Below are 20000 nucleotides of genomic sequence, written 5' to 3'. Positions count from 1 at the left end.
TAAAGACATTACAAATGTCATATTATATATATATATACAGTGTTTTAACAATGTACAAATGGTTAAAGGACACAAGATAAAATAAATAAGCATAAATATGGGTTGTATTTGCAATGGTGTTTGTTCTTCACTGGTTGCCCTTTTCTCGTGGCAACAGGTCACAAATCTTGCTGCTGTGATGGCACACTGTGGAATTTCACCCAGTAGATATGGGAGTTTATCAAAATTGGATTTGTTTTCGAATTCTTTGTGGATCTGTGTAATCTGAGGGAAATCTGTCTCTCTAATATGGTCATACATTGGGCAGGAGGTTAGGAAGTGCAGCTCAGTTTCCACCTCATTTTGTGGGCAGTGAGCACATAGCCTGTCTTCTCTTGAGAGCCATGTCTGCCTACGGCGGCCTTTCTCAATAGCAAGGCTATGCTCACTGAGTCTGTACATAGTCAAAGCTTTCCTTAATTTTGTGTCAGTCACAGTGGTCAGGTATTCTGCCGCTGTGTACTCTCTGTGTAGGGCCAAATAGCATTCTAGTTTGCTCTGTTTTTTTGTTAATTCTTTCCAATGTGTCAAGTAATTATCTTTTTGTTTTCTCATGATTTGGTTGGGTCTAATTGTGCTGTTGTCCTGGGGCTCTGTAGGGTGTGTTTGTGTTTGTGAACAGAGCCCCAGGACCAGCTTGCTTAGGGGACTCTTCTCCAGGTTTATCTCTCTGTTGGTGACGGCTTTGTTATGGAAGGTTTGGGAATCGCTTCCTTTTAGGTGGTTGTAGAATTGAACGGCTCTTTTCTGGATTTTGATAATTAGTGGGTATCGGCCTAATTCTGCTCTGCATTTTTTGGTGTTTTACGTTGTACACGAATGATATTTTTGCAGAATTATGCATGCACTCTCAATTTGGTGTTTGTCCCATTTTGTGAAATCTTGGTTGGTGAGCAGACCCCAGACCTCACAACCATAAAGGGCAATGGGTTCTATAACTGATTCAAGTATTTTTAGCCAGATCCTAATTGGTATGTCAAATTTTATGTTCCTTTTGATGACATAGAAGGTCCTTCTTGCCTTGTTTCTCAGATCATTCACACCTTTGTGGAAGTCTCTCTCTGTCTCTATTTCTCTGTTAGAGAGAATCCTAATGAGGTAGAGAGTGGAGTCTCTTTGATAAGACTTCCTGTCACTACGTTTGTTCTTTCTCGTCTCGGTAAAGCTCGTCTCGATAAAGTTTTTGGGGCGGGTTGAAGGGAGAGGATGCTGGTGGGGGGAATGTTGTAAAGCATTACCCACAATCCTGTGAGTAATGTGTTGCTTGTGACGCAGTCGGCAAACCTGCTGAGTTTCCCGAGTGACAGGTTGATGACACAACAAAGACATTCCTGACTTCAAACGTCACAATGCCAAGTTGCCGTCTTCAACAGTGATGGTAGTTGTTGCTGGAGAGATCGTGGTAGGAGTGAGTTAGTCAAAGAGTAGGGAGGAGAGGGGAGAGGAGAGGAATAGAGAGGAGGGGAGAGGAGAACGGAGAGAGGAAAGAATAGAGGAGATGAGGAGAGGATGAGAGAGGAGAGGAGAGGAATAGAGAGGAGGGGAGAGGAGAAAGGAGAGAGGAAAGAAGAGAGGAGAGGAGATGAGGAGAGGATGAGAGAGGAGAGGAATAGAGAAGAGAGGAGTAGACAGGAGAGGAGTAGAGAGGAGAGGAGGAGAGGAGGAGGAGAGAAGTAAATAGGAGATGAGGAGAGGAATAGAGAGGAGAAGAGAGAGGAGGAGAGGAGGAGTAGAGAGGAGGAGAAGAAGAGAGAGGAGAGGAGGAGATAGGAGAGGAGGGGAGGGGAGTGGTGGGGAGAGAGGAGAGGAGGGGAGAGGAGATGATAGGAGTGGTTGACGTTCTAGAGAGGAGAGAAGGAGAGAGGAGAGGAGTAGAGGGAGAGAGGAGAGGAGGAGAGGAGAGGAGTAGGGAGGAGAGGAGGAGAGGAGAGGAGAGGAGGAGAGGAGAGGAGTGGTTGAGGAGGAGAGAGTAGAGGAGAGGAGGGGGAGGGAAGGGGTGGGGAGAGAGGACAAGAGGAGAGGAGATGATAGGGGTGGTTGAGGAGGAGAAAGGATGGGAGAAGAGATGAGGAAAGGAGAGGAGTGGAGTGGAGTGGAGTGGAGAGGAGAGGAGAGGAGAGAGAGAGGAGAGGAGAGGAGAGGAGAGGAGAGGAGAGGAGAAGAGAAGAGAGAGAGAGGAGAAGAGAGAGAAGAGAAGAGAAGAGAGGAGAGGAGAGGAGAGGAGAGGAGAGAGGAGAGGAGAGGAGAGGAGAGGAGAGGAGAGGAGAGGAGAGGAGAGGAGAGGAGAGGAGAGGAGAGGAGAGGAGAGGAGAGGAGAGGAGAGGAGAGATGAGATGAGATGAGATGCAGGGAGGGGAGTAGAGAGGAGAGAGGAGAAGATTAAATATGTTCCTGGGGTACATTAAAAAGATGAATAATGAATTAGTTAACAATCATCAAGTTTATTGCTTGACCCCAAATAATTTATTCTCTGTATCAAATATTTTATTTTATTTTCTACTCTACAAAGACCATCATACATCCAGAGATTGTTCTTCCTGTTTTAAAGGAATGGGCTCTACATATTTATGGTCCCTTGTCCCCAGCTAGCAGTCAGCCCAGATATTATAAATGGTAATTGCAGTTCACCTTTTCATTGAGGCTGCGTTTTGTGGGTCACTGTGTAAATTGCCTGCCATAACTTTGTTCTAACACAGTGTGCAGACAGTCTGAATTGGTTCGCTTTCAAAGTAAAAGTCTGCTGTAAGCTCAGTCAGCATGATGTGCACGTGCGCACGCACACACACTCAAACATGCACACACACCACACGCACGCGCACACACACAGTGACATATCCCTGACAAATGAGTTGCAGTGCTGCAGCGACAGACAGTCAGAGTGGTGATGTCCTGGGGACCGGCACACAGTAACTGTGTTCCAAATTGTACCCTATTCTACAGGGCTCTGGTTAATAGTAGTGGACTACGTAGGGAATAGGGGGCCATTTGGGATGTGCTCGGTGACTACAAACCACAGTGATTTCCCAGTGGACCTCATGAAGACCTGGTTCAACCAACAGTCACTTAAATGCTAAGCCATACTCTGAGGAAGGAGGGAGAGAGGCATGGAGACGCATCTACACTATGTTATTCCTCACTGTTTACTTGTCCAGCTACTCAGCAGCATCCAGTTCATTTATCTTATACTTTTATAATATTTTGTCAATTAAATACACTTTCTATAAATGGTGATTTGATTTGGACTGTAGCTGTAGTTAGATGATGATTTGATTTGGACTGTAGCTGTAGTTAAATGGTGATTTGATTTGGACTGTAGCTGTAGTTAGATGATGATTTGATTTGGACTGTAGCTGTAGTTAAATGGTGATTTGATTTGGACTGTGGCTGTAGTTAAATGGTGATTTGATTTGGACTGTAGCTGTAGTTAAATGGTGATTTGATTTGGACTGTAGCTGTAGTTAAATGGTGATTTGATTTGGACTGTAGCTGTAGTTAAATGGTGATTTGATTTGGACTGTAGCTGTAGTTAAATGGTGATTTGATTTGGACTGTAGCTGTAGTTAGATGATGATTTGATTTGGACTGTAGCTGTAGTTAAATGGTGATTTGATTTGGACTGTAGCTGTAGTTAGATGGTGATTTGATTTGGACTGTAGCTGTAGTTAGATGGTGATTTGATTCGAACTGTAGCTGTAGTTAGATGGTGATTTGATTTGGACTGTAGCTGTAGTTAGATGGTGATTTGATTTGGACTGTAGCTGTAGTTAGATGGTGATTTGATTCAAACTGTAGCTGTAGTTAGATGGTGATTTGATTTGGACTGTAGCTGTAGTTAGATGGTGATTTGATTTGGACTGTAGCTGTAGTTAGATGGTGATTTGATTTGGACTGTAGCTGTAGTTAGATGGTGATTTGATCTGTAGAAGTAGTTAGATGGTGATTTGATTTGGACTGTAGCTGTAGTTGGATGGTGATTTGATTTGGACTGTAGCTGTAGTTAGATGGTGATTTGATTTGGACTGTAGCTGTAGTTAGATGGTGATTTGATCTGTAGAAGTAGTTAGATGGTGATTTGATTGGGACTGTAGCTGTAGTTAAATGGTGATTTGATCTGTAGAAGTAGTTAGATGATGATTTGATTTGGACTGTGGCTGTAGTTAAATGGTGATTTGATTTGGACTGTAGCTGTAGTTAGATTTGGTGTAGCTGTAGTTAGATGGTGATTTGATTTGGACTGTAGCTGTAGTTAGATGGTGATTTGATCTGTAGAAGTAGTTAGATGGTGATTTGATTTGGACTGTAGCTGTAGTTAGATGGTGATTTGATTTGGGACTGTAGCTGTAGTTAGATGGTGATTTGATTTAGATGATTTGATTTGGACTTGTAGTTAGATGGTGATTTGATTTGGACTGTAGCTGTAGTTAGATGGTGATTTGATTTGGACTGTAGCTGTAGTTAGATGGTGATTTGATCTGTAGAAGTAGTTAGATGGTGATTTGATTTGGACTGTAGCTGTAGTTAAATGATGGTGATTTGATTTGATTTGACTGTAGCTGTAGTTAGATGGTGATTTGATTCGAACTGTAGCTGTAGTTAGATGGTGATTTGATTTGGACTGTAGCTGTAGTTAGATGGTGATTTGATTTGGACTGTGGCTGTAGTTAAATGGTGATTTGATTTGGACTGTAGCTGTAGTTAGATGGTGATTTGATTTGGACTGTAGCTGTAGTTAGATGGTGATTTGATCTGTAGAAGTAGTTAGATGGTGATTTGATTTGGACTGTAGCTGTAGTTGGATGGTGATTTGATTTGGACTGTAGCTGTAGTTAGATGGTGATTTGATTTGGACTGTAGCTGTAGTTAGATGGTGATTTGATTTGGACTGTGTAGCTGCTGTAGTAGTTAGATGGTGATTTGATTTGGACTGTAGCTGTAGTTAAATGGTGATTTGATTAGTAGTTGATGGTGATTTGTTTGGACTGTAGCTGTAGATTTGATTTGGACTGTAGCTGTAGTTAAATGGTGATTTGATTTGGACTGTAGCTGTAGTTAGATGGTGATTTGATTTGGACTGTGGTGATTTGATTTGGACTGTAGTTAGATGGTGATTTGATTTGGACTGTAGCTGTAGTTAGATGGTGATTTGATCTGGAAGTAGTTAGATGGTGATTTGATTTGGACTGTAGCTGTAGTTGGATGGTGATTTGATTTGGACTGTAGCTGTAGTTAGATGGTGATTTGATTTGGACTGTAGCTGTAGTTAGATGGTGATTTGATCTGTAGAAGTAGTTAGATGGTGATTTGATTGGGACTGTAGCTGTAGTTAGATGGTGATTTGATCTGTAGAAGTAGTTAGATGATGATTTGATTTGGACTGTGGCTGTAGTTAAATGGTGATTTGATTTGGACTGTAGCTGTAGTTACATGGTGATTTGATTTGGACTGTAGCTGTAGTTAGATGGTGATTTGATTTGGACTGTGGCTGTAGTTAGATGGTGATTTGATTTGGACTGTGGCTGTAGTTAGATGGTGATTTGATTTGGACTGTGGCTGTAGTTAAATGGTGATTTGATTTGGACTGTAGCTGTAGTTAGATGGTGATGTGATTTAGACTGTAGCTGTCGTTAAATGCTTCAACAAATAGAATAAGTATCTGTACCTCCATGTAAGCCGTCTGCAGCTTGTTTCTCAGTCTTCCACTTTGACCTGCTGGGACAATGGAAACAACCCCCACCACCACACACAGACACTACCTTTGAATACCACACAACCATTCAGTAGAGCCTTTCACAAAATCAAGGTCTTCTGAGCATTTTATGTTCTCTCTCCTCTCTCTCTCAGTTCCCCCTCTCTCTCAGTTCTCTCTTCTCCCCCTCCCCCTCCCCCCCTCTCTCTCTCTCTCTCTCTCTCTCTCTCAGTTCTCTCTCTCGCTCTCTCTCTCTCCCCCCTCTCTCCCTCTCTCTCTCTCAGTTCTCTCTCTCTCTCAATCCCCCCTCTCCCTTCTTTAATCCTCTGTTCTGAAGAGGGCGAAGCACGTGTCTTTAGACTGACCTTGGCAGTCAGGTGAAGTAAGGGAGCGTGGGGTTAAACACTAATGTAAATGCAGGAGCTATAGAAGGAACTCTGAGCATCCACAACAAGACCTGAACTCATGACTTCGGTGAGCTGTCACTCAAATAGACAGGAATACAAATCCCTTCTTTCTACCTCACCCTCTCTCTCTCTTGCTCTCTCCATTTCTCATTTCTCTCTCTTTTTCTTGCTTTCTCCATTTCTTTCTCTCTCTCTCCTCTCTCTCTTCACCATCTCTCCCTGCTGTTTCTCATTGCATCTCAATGTGCTCTTAGTGTCTACTATTACTAAAATAAGGTGTGCCTACAGTAGCAGTGTGACAGAGGTAGAACAATGTAATATAGCTTACTATATTTCAAATGACACCTAACTGAACATGCTCCCATGTAGTGTACAGCCAGAGGAGTGAATCAATGGTCTGGTCTTCATGATTACTAAACAGTGATGGATGAGATCTCTCTCTGGTTCAAGGTGATTGACCCCCTCCATGTAACACAGTGATGGATGAGATCTCTCTCTGGTTCAAGGTGATTGACCCCCTCCATGTAACACAGTGATGGATGAGATCTCTCTCTGGTTCAAGGTGATTGACCCCCTCCATGTAACACAGTGATGGATTTGATAGAGCTCCAAGACGCCTGATACTATATGATCCAAGCCTTCATTATCCCAATGGCTTTGCTCACTGGCCAGTGAGATGATTCTCCATCTCCTACGGATCACAGGCGGCTGGTGGCACTCAAATTGGGGAGGACAGGCTCATAGTAATGGCTGGAACGGAATTAATGTAATGATGTTGAACACATCAAACACCTGGATTCCATTTTGATGCCATTCCATTCACTTCATTCCAGCCATTATTATGAGCCGTTCTCCCCCCACCCACCAACCTCCTTACCAACCACCCCACCAGCCACCCCAGCAACCACCCCACCAACCTCCTTACCAACCACCCCACCAGCCACCCAACCAGCCACCCCACCAGCCACCCCAGCAACCACCCCACCAACCTCCTTACCAACCACCCCACCAGCCACCCAACCAGCCACCCAACCAGCCACCCCACCAACCACCCCACCAGCCACCCAACCAGCCACCCCACCAACCACCCCACCAACCACCCCACCAGCCACCCCAGCAACCACCCCAGCAACCACCCTACCAGCCACCCAACCAGCCCCACCAACCACCTTACCAACCACCCCACCAACCACCCCACCAGCCACCCCACCAACCACCCCACCAGCCACCTTACAAACCAACCAGCCACCCCACCAACCACCCCACCACCCCACCAGCCACCCCACCAACCAACCACCCCACCAGCCACCTTACCAACCAGCCACCCCACCAGCCACCCCACCAACCAACCACCCCACCAGCCACCCCACCAACCACCCCACCACCCACCCCACCAGCCATCCCACCTGCCACCTTACCAACCACCCCACCTTACCAACCACCCCACCAGCCACCCCACCAACCGCCCCCACCAGCCACCCCACCAACCACCCCACCACCCCACCAGCCACCCCACCAGCCAGCCACCCCAGCAACCACCCCAGCAACCACCTCACCAACCACCCCACCAACCACCACCCCACCAGCCACCCCACCAGCCACCTCACCAGCCACCCCACCAACCCCTCACCAGCCATCCACCCCACCAGCCATCCCACCTGCCACCTCACCAACCACCCCACCAGCCACTCCACCAGCCACCCCACCAACCACCCCACCAGCCACCCCACCAGCCACTCCACCAGCCACCTCACCAACCACCCCACCAGCCACCACACCAGCCACCCAACCAGCCACCCCACCAACCACCCCACCAGCCACCCCAGCAACCACCCCAGCAACCACCCTACCAGCCACCCAATCAGCCACCCCACCAACCACCTTACCAACCACCCCACCAACCACCCCACCAGCCACCCCACCAACCACCCCACCAGCCACCTTACAAACCAACCAGCCACCCCACCACCCCACCAGCCACCCCACCAACCAACCACCCCACCAGCCACCTTACCAACCAGCCACCCCACCAGCCACCCCACCAACCAACCACCCCACCAGCCACCCCACCAACCAACCACCCCACCAGCCACCTTACCAACCAGCCACCCCACCAGCCACCCCACCAACCAACCACCCCACCAGCCACCCCACCAACCACCCCACCAACCACCCCACCACCTCACCAGCCACCCCACCAACCACCCCACCAGCCACCCCCCACCACCCAACCACCCACCAACCACCTTACCAACCACCCCACCAACCGCCCCACCAGCCACCCCACCAACCACCCCACCAACCACCCCACCAGCCACCCCACCCGCCACCCCACCCCAGCAACCACCCCAGCAACCACCTCACCAACCACCCCACCAACCACCACCCCACCAGCCACCCCACCAACCACCCCACCAGCCATCCCACCTGCCACCTCACCAACCACCCCACCAGCCACTCCACCAGCCACCTCACCAACCAACCCACCAGCCACCCCACCAGCCACTCCACCAGCCACCTCACCAGCCACCCCACCAACCACCCCACCAACCACCCCACCAGCCACCTCACCAACCACCCCACCAGCCACCTCACCAACCACCCCACCAGCCACCCCACCAGCCACTCCACCAGCTACCTCACCAACCACCAGCCCCCACCAACCACCAACCACCCCACCAGCCACCCCACCAGCCACCCCACCAACCACCCCACCAGCCACCCCACCAGCCACCCCACCAACCACCCCACCAGCCACTCCACCAGCCACCTCACCAACCACCCCACCAGCCACATCACCAACCACCCCACCAGCCACCCCACCAGCCACCTCACCAACCACCCCACCAGCCACTCCACCAGCCACCTCACCAACCACCCCACCAGCCACCCCACCAACCACCCACCAACCACCCCACCAGCCACCCCACCAGCCACCCCACCAGCCACCTCACCAACCACCCCACCAGCCACCCCACCAGCCACCTCACCAACCACCCCACCAGCCACCCACCAGCCACCTCACCAACCACCCCACCAGCCACCCCACCAACCACCCACCAACCACCCCACCAGCCACCCCACCAGCCACCCCACCAACCACCCCACCAGCCACCCCACCAGCCACCCCACCAACCACCCCACCAGCCACCTCACCAACCACCCCACCAGCCACCCCACCAGCCACCCCACCAGCCACCCCACCAGCCACCTCACCAACCACCTCACCAGCCAATTGTAAAGGAGATAATGTGCCTCTGAAAGGGCTTAGTGTTTGATGTTTTAAACTGTAATGGGAATAAAACCCATCCTCGGGATGTGCCACTGCTACTATAACAGAAGCCTGGCTGTGTAGTTGACATTTGCATACCTCAAATGCAAAGATGAATGCATTAGGCCCAGCTGTGTTTAACAAGCCTGAAACTGAAACATCTGTGTGAGCGGGGTTGTGTGTGTTTGTGTCTGTGTGTGTGTGTCTCACCAGACATTGATGAGTGTACCGATGGCTTCGTGGAGTGTGACAGCAGAGCCATCTGTGTTAACCTGCCTGGCTGGTACCACTGTGAGTGTCGGGACGGCTACCATGACAACGGGATGTTCTCAGCCAATGGGGAGTCCTGTGAAGGTAAGTTGGGGGTCTAGACTCACCTGTATGAGCACAGTACTGGTATACACAAGGATCTTAGGTGCTGGAATCATTATACAAACACATATCTCACCCATTACTATTTTCCCTCTGGAATTCAACTGTATTTGTTTGTTGACTTCATACACTAACCTGTAGTCTGTACCTCCTCCTTCATACACTAACCTGTAGTCTGTCTGTCCCTCCTCCTTCATACACTAACCTGTAGTCAGTCTGTCCCTCCTCCTTCATACACTAACCTGTAGTCTGTCTGTCCCTCCTCCTTCTTACACTAACCTGTAGTCTGTCTGCCCCTCCTTCATACACTAACCTGTAGTCTGTCTGCTCCTCCTTCATACACTAACCTGTAGTCTGTCTGTACCTCCTCCTTCATACACTAACCTGTAGTCTGTCTGTCCCTCCTCCTTCATACACTAACCTGTAGTCTGTCTGTCCCTCCTCCTTCATACACTAACCTGTAGTCTGTACCTCCTCCTTCATACACTAACCTGTAGTCTGTCTGTCCCTCCTTCATACACTAACCTGTAGTCTGTCTGTCCCTCCTTCATACACTAACCTGTAGTCTGTCTGTCCCTCCTTCATACACTAACCTGTAGTCTGTACCTCCTCCTTCATACACTAACCTGTAGTCTGTACCTCCTCCTTCATACACTAACCTGTAGTCTGTCTGTCCCTCCTTCATACACTAACCTGTAGTCTGTACCTCCTCCTTCATACACTAACCTGTAGTCTGTACCTCCTCCTTCATACACTAACCTGTAGTCTGTCTGTCCCTCCTCCTTCATACACTAACCTGTAGTCTGTACCTCCTCCTTCATACACTAACCTGTAGTATGTCTGTCCTTCCTCCTTCATACACTAACCTGTAGTCTGTACCTCCTCCTTCATACACTAACCTGTAGTCTGTCTGTCCCTCCTCCTTCATACACTAACCTGTAGTCTGTACCTCCTCCTTCATACACTAACCTGTAGTCTGTCTGTCCCTCCTCCTTCATACACTAACCTGTAGTCTGTCCCTCCTCCTCCTTCATACACTAACCTGTAGTCTGTCTGTCCCTCCTCCTTCATACACTAACCTGTAGTCTGTCTGTCCCTCCTCCTTCATACACTAACCTGTAGGCTGTACCTCCTCCTTCATACACTAACCTGTAGTCTGTCTGTCCCTCCTCCTTCATACACTAACCTGTAGTCTGTCCCTCCTCCTTCATACACTAACCTGTAGTCTGTCCCTCCTCCTTCATACACTAACCTGTAGTCTGTACCTCCTCCTTCATACACTAACCTGTAGTCTGTCTGTCCCTCCTCCTTCATACACTAACCTGTAGTCTGTCTGTCCCTCCTCCTTCATACACTAACCTGTAGTCTGTCTGTCCCTCCTTCATACACTAACCTGTAGTCTGTACCTCCTCCTTCATACACTAACCTGTAGTCTGTCTGTCCCTCCTTCATACACTAACCTGTAGTCTGTACCTCCTCCTTCATACACTAACCTGTAGTCTGTCTGTCCCTCCTCCTTCATACACTAACCTGTAGTCTGTCTGTCCCTCCTCATTCATACACTAACCTGTAGTCTGTCTGTCCCTCCTCCTTCATACACTAACCTGTAGTCTGTACCTCCTCCTTCATACACTAACCTGTAGTCTGTCTGTCCCTCCTCCTTCATACACTAACCTGTAGTCTGTACCTCCTCCTTCATACACTAACCTGTAGTCTGTCTGTCCCTCCTCCTTCATACACTAACCTGTAGTCTGTATCTCCTCCTTCATACACTAACCTGTAGTCTGTCTGTCCCTCCTCCTTCATACACTAACCTGTAGTCTGTCTGTCCCTCCTCCTTCATACACTAACCTGTAGTCTGTCCCTCCTCCTTCATACACTAACCTGTAGTCTGTCCCTCCTCCTTCATACACTAACCTGTAGTCTGTCCCTCCTCCTTCATACACTAACCTGTAGTCTGTCTGTCCCTCCTACTTCATACACTAACCTGTAGTCTGTCTGTCCCTCCTTCATACACTAACCTGTAGTCTGTGTACCTCCTCCTTCATACACTAACCTGTAGTCTGTCTGTCCCTCCTTCATACACTAACCTGTAGTCTGTACCTCCTTCTTCATACACTAACCTGTAGTCTGTCTGTACCTCCTCCTTCATACACTAACCTGTAGTCTGTCTGTCCCTCCTCCTTCATACACTAACCTGTAGTCTGTCTGTCCCTCCTCATTCATACACTAACCTGTAGTCTGTCTGTCCCTCCTCCTTCATACACTAACCTGTAGTCTGTACCTCCTCCTTCATACACTAACCTGTAGTCTGTCTGTACCTCCTCCTTCATACACTAACCTGTAGTCTGTCTGTCCCTCCTCCTTCATACACTAACCTGTAGTCTGTCTGTCCCTCCTCATTCATACACTAACCTGTAGTCTGTCTGTCCCTCCTCCTTCATACACTAACCTGTAGTCTGTACCTCCTCCTTCATACACTAACCTGTAGTCTGTCTGTCCCTCTGTCCTTCATACACTAACCTGTAGTCTGTCTGTCCCTCCTCCTTCATACACTAACCTGTAGTCTGTCCCTCCTCCTTCATACACTAACCTGTAGTCTGTACCTCCTCCTTCATACACTAACCTGTAGTCTGTCTGTACCTCCTCCTTCATACACTAACCTGTAGTCTGTCTGTCCCTCCTCCTTCATACACTAACCTGTAGTCTGTCTGTCCCTCCTTCATACACTAACCTGTAGTCTGTACCTCCTCCTTCATAGACTAACCTGTAGTCTGTCTGTCCCTCCTTCATACACTAACCTGTAGTCTGTACCTCCTCCTTCATACACTAACCTGTAGTCTGTCTGTACCTCCTCCTTCATACACTAACCTATAGTCTGTCTGTCCCTCCTCCTTCATACACTAACCTGTAGTCTGTCTGTCCCTCCTCCTTCATACACTAACCTGTAGTCTGTCTGTCCCTCCTTCATACACTAACCTGTAGTCTGTCTGTCCCTCCTCCTTCATACACTAACCTGTAGTCTGTCTGTCCTCCTTCATACACTAACCTGTAGTCTGTCTGTCCCTCCTCCTTCATACACTAACCTGTAGTCTGTCTGTCCCTCCTCCTTCATACACTAACCTGTAGTCTGTCCCTCCTCCTTCATACACTAACCTGTAGTCTGTACCTCCTCCTTCATACACTAACCTGTAGTCTGTCTGTCCCTCCTCCTTCATACACTAACCTGTAGTCTGTCTGTCCCTCCTCCTTCATACACTAACCTGTAGTCTGTCTGTCCCTCCTTCATACACTAACCTGTAGTCTGTACCTCCTCCTTCATAGACTAACCTGTAGTCTGTCTGTCCCTCCTTCATACACTAACCTGTAGTCTGTACCTCCTCCTTCATACACTAACCTGTAGTCTGTCTGTACCTCCTCCTTCATACACTAACCTATAGTCTGTCTGTCCCTCCTCCTTCATACACTAACCTGTAGTCTGTCTGTCCCTCCTCCTTCATACACTAACCTGTAGTCTGTCTGTCCCTCTTCATACACTAACCTGTAGTCTGTCTGTCCCTCCTCCTTCATACACTAACCTGTAGTCTGTCTGTCCCTCCTTCATACACTAACCTGTAGTCTGTCTGTCCCTCCTCCTTCATACACTAACCTGTAGTCTGTCTGTCCCTCCTCCTTCATACACTAACCTGTAGTCTGTCTGTCCCTCCTTCATACACTAACCTGTAGTCTGTCTGCCCCTCCTTCATACACTAACCTGTAGTCTGTCTGTCCCTCCTTCATACACTAACCTGTAGTCTGTCTGTCCCTCCTTCATACACTAACCTGTAGTCTGTCTGCCCCTCCTTCATACACTAACCTGTAGTCTGTCTGTCCCTCCTTCATACACTAATCTGTAGTCTGTCTGTCCCTCCTCCTTCATACACTAACCTGTAGTCTGTCTGTCCCTCCTTCATACACTAACCTGTAGTCTGTCTGCCCCTCCTTCATACACTAACCTGTAGTCTGTCTGTCCCTCCTTCATACACTAACCTGTAGTCTGTACCTCCTCCTTCATACACTAACCTGTAGTCTGTACCTCCTCCTTCATACACTAACCTGTAGTCTGTCCCTCCTCTCTGCAGATATAGATGAGTGTGCGACAGAAAGACACAGCTGTGCTAACGATACGGTGTGTTTCAACGTGGACGGAGGCTACGACTGCAGGTGCCCTCACGGCAAGAACTGCACCGGGGACTGTAACCATGACAACAAGCACAAACACAACGGGCAGATCTGGGTGCTGGACAATGACAGGTGCTCCGTCTGCTCCTGCCAGGTGAGTGATGTACTGTAGAACCTCCTGGGGAATCATGGGAATTGGAGTATTTTGGGAAGAAGAGTTTCCAATCAGAGTTTTATATTGCAGTTATAATCTAATGCTAAATCTAACATGTCAAAATATAGATCTGAAAGGAAAAGCTTAGTCTGACTCATTCTCTCACTCTCATTCTCGCTCTCTCTCTCCCCCCTACAGTCTGGTCTGGTGATGTGTCGTAGGATGGTGTGTGACTGTGAGTCCACCACAGCCGACCTGTTCTGCTGTCCAGAGTGTAACCCCGGCCTCAGCAGCCAGTGTCTGCACCAGAACAGACTCATTACATACAGCAGTGGAGACACCTGGGTGGAGAACTGCCAGCAGTGCCAGTGTATGGTGAGTTGGCATGGACAGACACTGTAGAGAGATGTGGAGGATAGTACCAGTACATACAGTACTGAGTTACTGGGGTAGTGGAGGATAGTACCAGTACATACTGAGTTACTGTGGTAGTGGAGGATAGTACCAGTACATACTGAGTTACTGGGGTAGTGGAGGATAGTACCAGTACATACTGAGTTACTGTGGTAGTGATGGATAGTACCAGTACATACTGAGTTAATGGGGTAGTGGAGGATAGTACCAGTACATACTGAGTTACTGGGGTAGTGGAGGATAGTACCAGTACATACTGAGTTACTGGGGTAGTGGAGGATAGTACCAGTACATACTGAGTTACTGTGGTAGTGATGGATAGTACCAGTACATACTGAGTTACTGTGGTAGTGATGGATAGTACCAGTACATACTGAGTTAATGGGGTAGTGGAGGATAGTACCAGTACATACTGAGTTACTGGGGTAGTGGAGGATAGTACCAGTACATACTGAGTTACTGGGGTAGTGGAGGATAGTACCAGTACATACTGAGTTACTGTGGTAGTGGAGGATAGTACCAGTACATACTGAGTTACTGTGGTAGTGATGGATAGTACCAGTACATACTGAGTTAATGGGGTAGTGGAGGATAGTACCAGTACATACTGAGTTACTGGGGTAGTGGAGGATAGTACCAGTACATACTGAGTTACTGGGGTAGTGGAGGATAGTACCAGTACATACTGAGTTACTGTGGTAGTGATGGATAGTACCAGTACATACTGAGTTACTGGGGTAGTGGAGGATAGTACCAGTACATACTGAGTTACTGGGGTAGTGGAGGATAGTACCAGTACATACTGAGTTACTGGGGTAGTGGAGGAAAGTACCAGTACATACTGAGTTACTGGGGTAGTGGAGGATAGCACCTTTACATACTGAGTTACTGGGGTAGTGGAGGATAGTACCAGTACATACTGAGTTACTGGGGTAGTGGAGGATAGTACCAGTACATACTGAGTTACTGGGGTAGTGGAGGATAATACCAGTACATACTGAGTTACTGGGGTAGTGGAGGATAATACCAGTACATACTGAGTTACTGGGGTAGTGATGGAAGGGATGGACATGAATGTAACCCACAAGCCTGAGGCTAGTAGTTTTCAGACCAGACTAGTAGTGTTCAGACCAGACTAGTAGTGTTCAGACCAGGCTAGTAGTGTTCAGACCAGGCTAGTAGTGTTCAGACCAGGCTAGTAGTGTTCAGACCAGTGTTAGTAGTGTTCAGACCAGGCTAGTAGTGTTCAGACCAGTTCAGACTAGTAGTGTGTTCAGACCAGGCTAGTAGTGTTCAGACCAGGCTAGTAGTGTTCAGACCAGGCTAGTAGTGTTCAGACCAGACTAGTAGTGTTCAGACCAGGCTAGTATTGTTCAGACCAGGCTAGTAATGTTCAGACCAGACTAGTAGCGTTCAGACCAGGCTAGTAGTGTTCAGACCAGGCCAGTAGAACATTTGCCCAACTACCCCACCAGCTAGAGAATCTCTGTTTTTTGAAATATCATGTCCCAGATTTGGGTACTGCATGTTTGGTAGGCTAATACCATGCTAGTATATGAACCCTCAGCAGGCCCAGTGCCAGCAGAGTAGAAGCTGATTCGTTTTCAGTGACATACTGTATGGAGGAGAAAGAGGTAGACCCAGAATGTGGCTCTTGAGAAGCCTGAGTGTGTCAGTGCTGTGGGTATACAGACTGGACTGGACTGGATGCTTCTGTCTTGTTGTCGTGAGACAAGGGATTTAAAGTCTACCAATCCCAATTGAATCATAAAAGTTCAGCGAACATATGGCAGTAAATCTCTCTGTGCTATCGACCGGTGCCAAGCCTGCCTCTCTGCCTTTCTGCATGTCTCTCTCTCTTTCTATCTCTCTTTCTCCTTTCTCACTCTCTGCCTTTCTCTCTCTCTCTCTGCCTTTCTCTCTGCCTTTCTGCATGTCTCTCTTTCTCCTTTCTCACTCTGCCTTTCTCTGTCTCTCTCTGCCTTTCTCTCTGCCTTTCTGCATGTCTCTCTCTCTTTCTCCTTTCTCACTCTCTGCCTTTCTCTGTCTCTCTCTGCCTTTCTCTCTGCCTTTCTGCATGTCTCTCTCTCTTTCTCCTTTCTCACTCTCTGCCTTTCTCTGTCTCTCTCTGCCTTTCTCTCTGCCTTTCTGCATGTCTCTCTCTCTTTCTCCTTTCTCACTCTCTGCCTTTCTCTGTCTCTCTCTGCCTTTCTCTCTGCCTTTCTGCATTTCTCTCTCTCTTTCTATCTCTCTTTCTCCTTTCTCACTCTCTGCCTTTCTCTGTCTCTCTCTGCCTTTCTCTCTGCCTTTCTGCATGTCTCTCTCTCTCTTTCTATCTCTCTTTCTCCTTTCTCACTCTCTGCCTTTCTCTGTCTCTCTCTGCCTGCCTCTGCCTTTCTGCATGCCTCTCTCTCTTTCTATCTCTCTTTCTCTTTTCTCACTCTCTGCCTTTCTCTCTCTCTCTGCCTGCCTCTCTGCCTTTCTGCATGTCTCTCTCTCTCTTTCTATCTCTCTTTCTCCTTTCTCACTCTCTGCCTTTCTCTGTCTCACTCTGCCTTTCTGTCTCTCTCTGCCTTTCGCTCTGCCTTTCTGCATGTCTCTCTCTCTCTCTTTCTATCTCTCTTTCTCCTTTCTCACTCTGTCTTTCTCTGTCTCTTTCTGCTTTTCTCTCTGCCTTTCTCTGTCTCTCTCTGCCTTTCTCTCTGTCTTTCGTTCTCTTTCTGCCTTTCTCTCTGCCTTTCTCTGTCTCTCTCTGCCTTTCTCTCTGTCTTTCTCTCTCTCTCTCAAACTCAAGTTGCTTTATTGGAATGAAAACCGTTGCGTCAATATTGCCAAAGCAACAATGTAGACAACAATGTAGACAATAATGTAGACAACAATGTAGACAACAATGTTTATAGCAATGTTTACAACAATGTTTACAACAATGTAGACAATAATGTATACAAAAATGTAGACAACAATGTAGACAACAATGTAGACAACAATGTAGACAACAATGTAGACAACAATGTTTATAGCAATGTTTACAACAATGTAGACAACAATGTTTACAACAATGTAGACAGCAATGTTTACAACAATGTTTACAACAATGTTTACAACAATGTAGACAACAATGTAGACAACAATGTAGATAACAATGTAGACAACAATGTATACAACAATGTAGACAACAATGTTTACACCAATGTAGACAACAATGTAGACAACAATGTAGACAACAATGTAGACAACAATGTTTATAGCAATGTTTACAACAATGTTTACAACAATGTAGACAACAATGTAGACAACAATGTAGACAACAATGTAGACAACAATGTTTATAGCAATGTTTACACCAATGTAGACAACAATGTAGACAACAATGTAGACAACAATGTTTATAGCAATGTTTACAACAATGTTTACAACAATGTAGACAATAATGTAGACAACAATGTAGACAACAATGTAGACAACAATGTTTACAACAATGTAGACAACAATGTAGAACAATGTTTACAACAATGTAGACAACAATGTAGACAACAATGTAGACAACAATGTTTATAGCAATGTTTACAACAATGTAGACAATAATGTATACAAAAATGTAGACAAAAATGTAGACAACAATGTAGACAACAATGTAGACAACAATGTAGACAACAATGTTTACAACAATGTAGACAACAATGTAGACAACAACGTAGACAACAGTGTTTACAACAATGTAGACAATAATGTAGACAACAATGTTTACAACAATGTAGACAACAGTGTTTACAACAATGTAGACAACAATGTAGACAACAATGTTTACAACAATGTAGACAACAGTGTTTACAACAATGTAGACAACAATGTAGACAACAGTGTTTACAACAATGTAGACAACAATGTAGACAACAATGTTTACAACAATGTAGACAACAATGTAGACAACAGTGTTTACAACAATGTAGACAACAATGTAGACAACAATGTAGACAACAGTGTTTACAACAATGTAGACAACAATGTAGACAACAGTGTTTACAACAATGTAGAAAACAATGTAGACAACAACGTAGACAACAATGTAGACATTAATATAGAGAACAATGTTTACAACAATGTAGACAACAATGAAGACAACAATGTAGACAACAATGTTTATAGCAATGTTTACAACAATGTTTACAACAATGTAGACAATAATGTATACAACACTGTAGACAACAATGTAGACAATAATGTATACAAAAATGTAGACAACAATGTAGACAACAATGTAGACAACAATGTTTACAACAATGTAGACAGCAATGTTTACAACAATGTTTACAACAATGTTTACAACAATGTAGACAACAATGTAGACAACAATGTAGACAACAATGTATACAACAATGTAGACAACAATGTTTACACCAATGTAGACAACAATGTAGACAACAATGTAGACAACAATGTAGACAACAATGTTTATAGCAATGTTTACAACAATGTTTACAACAATGTAGACAACAATGTAGACAACAATGTAGACAACAATGTTTACAACAATGTAGACAACAATGTAGACAACAATGTTTATAGCAATGTTTACAACAATGTAGACAATAATGTATACAAAAATGTATACAATAATGTATACAAAAATGTATACAAAAATGTAGACAACAATGTAGACAACAATGTAGACAACAATGTTTACAACAATGTAGACAGCAATGTTTACAACAATGTAGACAACAATGTAGACAACGTAGACAACAGTGTTTACAACAATGTAGACAATAATGTAGACAACAATGTTTACAACAATGTAGACAACAGTGTTTACAACAATGTGTAGACAACAATGTAGACAACAATGTTTACAACAATGTAGACAACAGTGTTTACAACAATGTAGACAACAATGTAGACAACAATGTAGACAACAGTGTTTACAACAATGTAGACAATAATGTAGACAACAATGTTTACAACAATGTAGACAACAATGTAGACAACAATGTAGACAACAGTGTTTACAACAATGTAGACAATAATGTAGACAACAATGTAGACAACAATGTAGACAATGTAGACAACAGTGTTTACAACAATGTAGACAACAATGTAGACAACAACGTAGACAACAATGTAGACATTAATATAGAGAACAATGTTTACAACAATGTAGACAACAATGAAGACAAGAACAGCCCTTAGTAGAAATATAATAAATAATAAATAAATAATGTCTCTCTCTGTCGCTCTCTCTGCCTCTCTCTCTCTCTGTCTCTATATCTCCCTCTCTCTGTTTCTCTCTCTCTCTGTTTCTCTCTCTCTGTTTTCTCTCTGTAGAAAACAATGTAGACAACAACGTGACTCAATGTCTCTATCTCCCTCTCTCTGTTTCTCTCTCTCTCTGTTTCTCTCTGTCTCAACTGTCTCTCTCTCTAGTCTCTATATCTCCCTCTAATAAATAAATCTGTCTCTATATCTCCCTCTCTCTGTTTCTCTCTCTCTCTGTTTCTC

The 20000-nt window shown here is 45.9% G+C and overlaps 1 protein-coding gene across 1 annotated transcript in view; it reads left to right on the top strand.

Annotated features, from left to right (window-relative positions):
- Positions 1-20000, top strand: part of nell2b (neural EGFL like 2b) — a 109911-nt gene that overhangs the window by 83695 nt on the left and 6216 nt on the right. Inside the window, 3 exon segments of the mRNA XM_042318601.1 lie at positions 9617-9757; positions 13897-14090; positions 14289-14465. Of these exon segments, the coding sequence (XP_042174535.1) occupies positions 9617-9757; positions 13897-14090; positions 14289-14465 (512 nt within the window).

This window comes from Oncorhynchus tshawytscha, unplaced genomic scaffold (genome assembly GCF_018296145.1).
Source record: "Oncorhynchus tshawytscha isolate Ot180627B unplaced genomic scaffold, Otsh_v2.0 Un_contig_588_pilon_pilon, whole genome shotgun sequence".
Classification (NCBI taxonomy): Eukaryota; Metazoa; Chordata; class Actinopteri; order Salmoniformes; family Salmonidae; genus Oncorhynchus; species Oncorhynchus tshawytscha.
The sequence above is the reverse complement of the archived record's forward strand: the minus strand, read 5'-3'. Positions and strand labels throughout refer to the sequence as shown.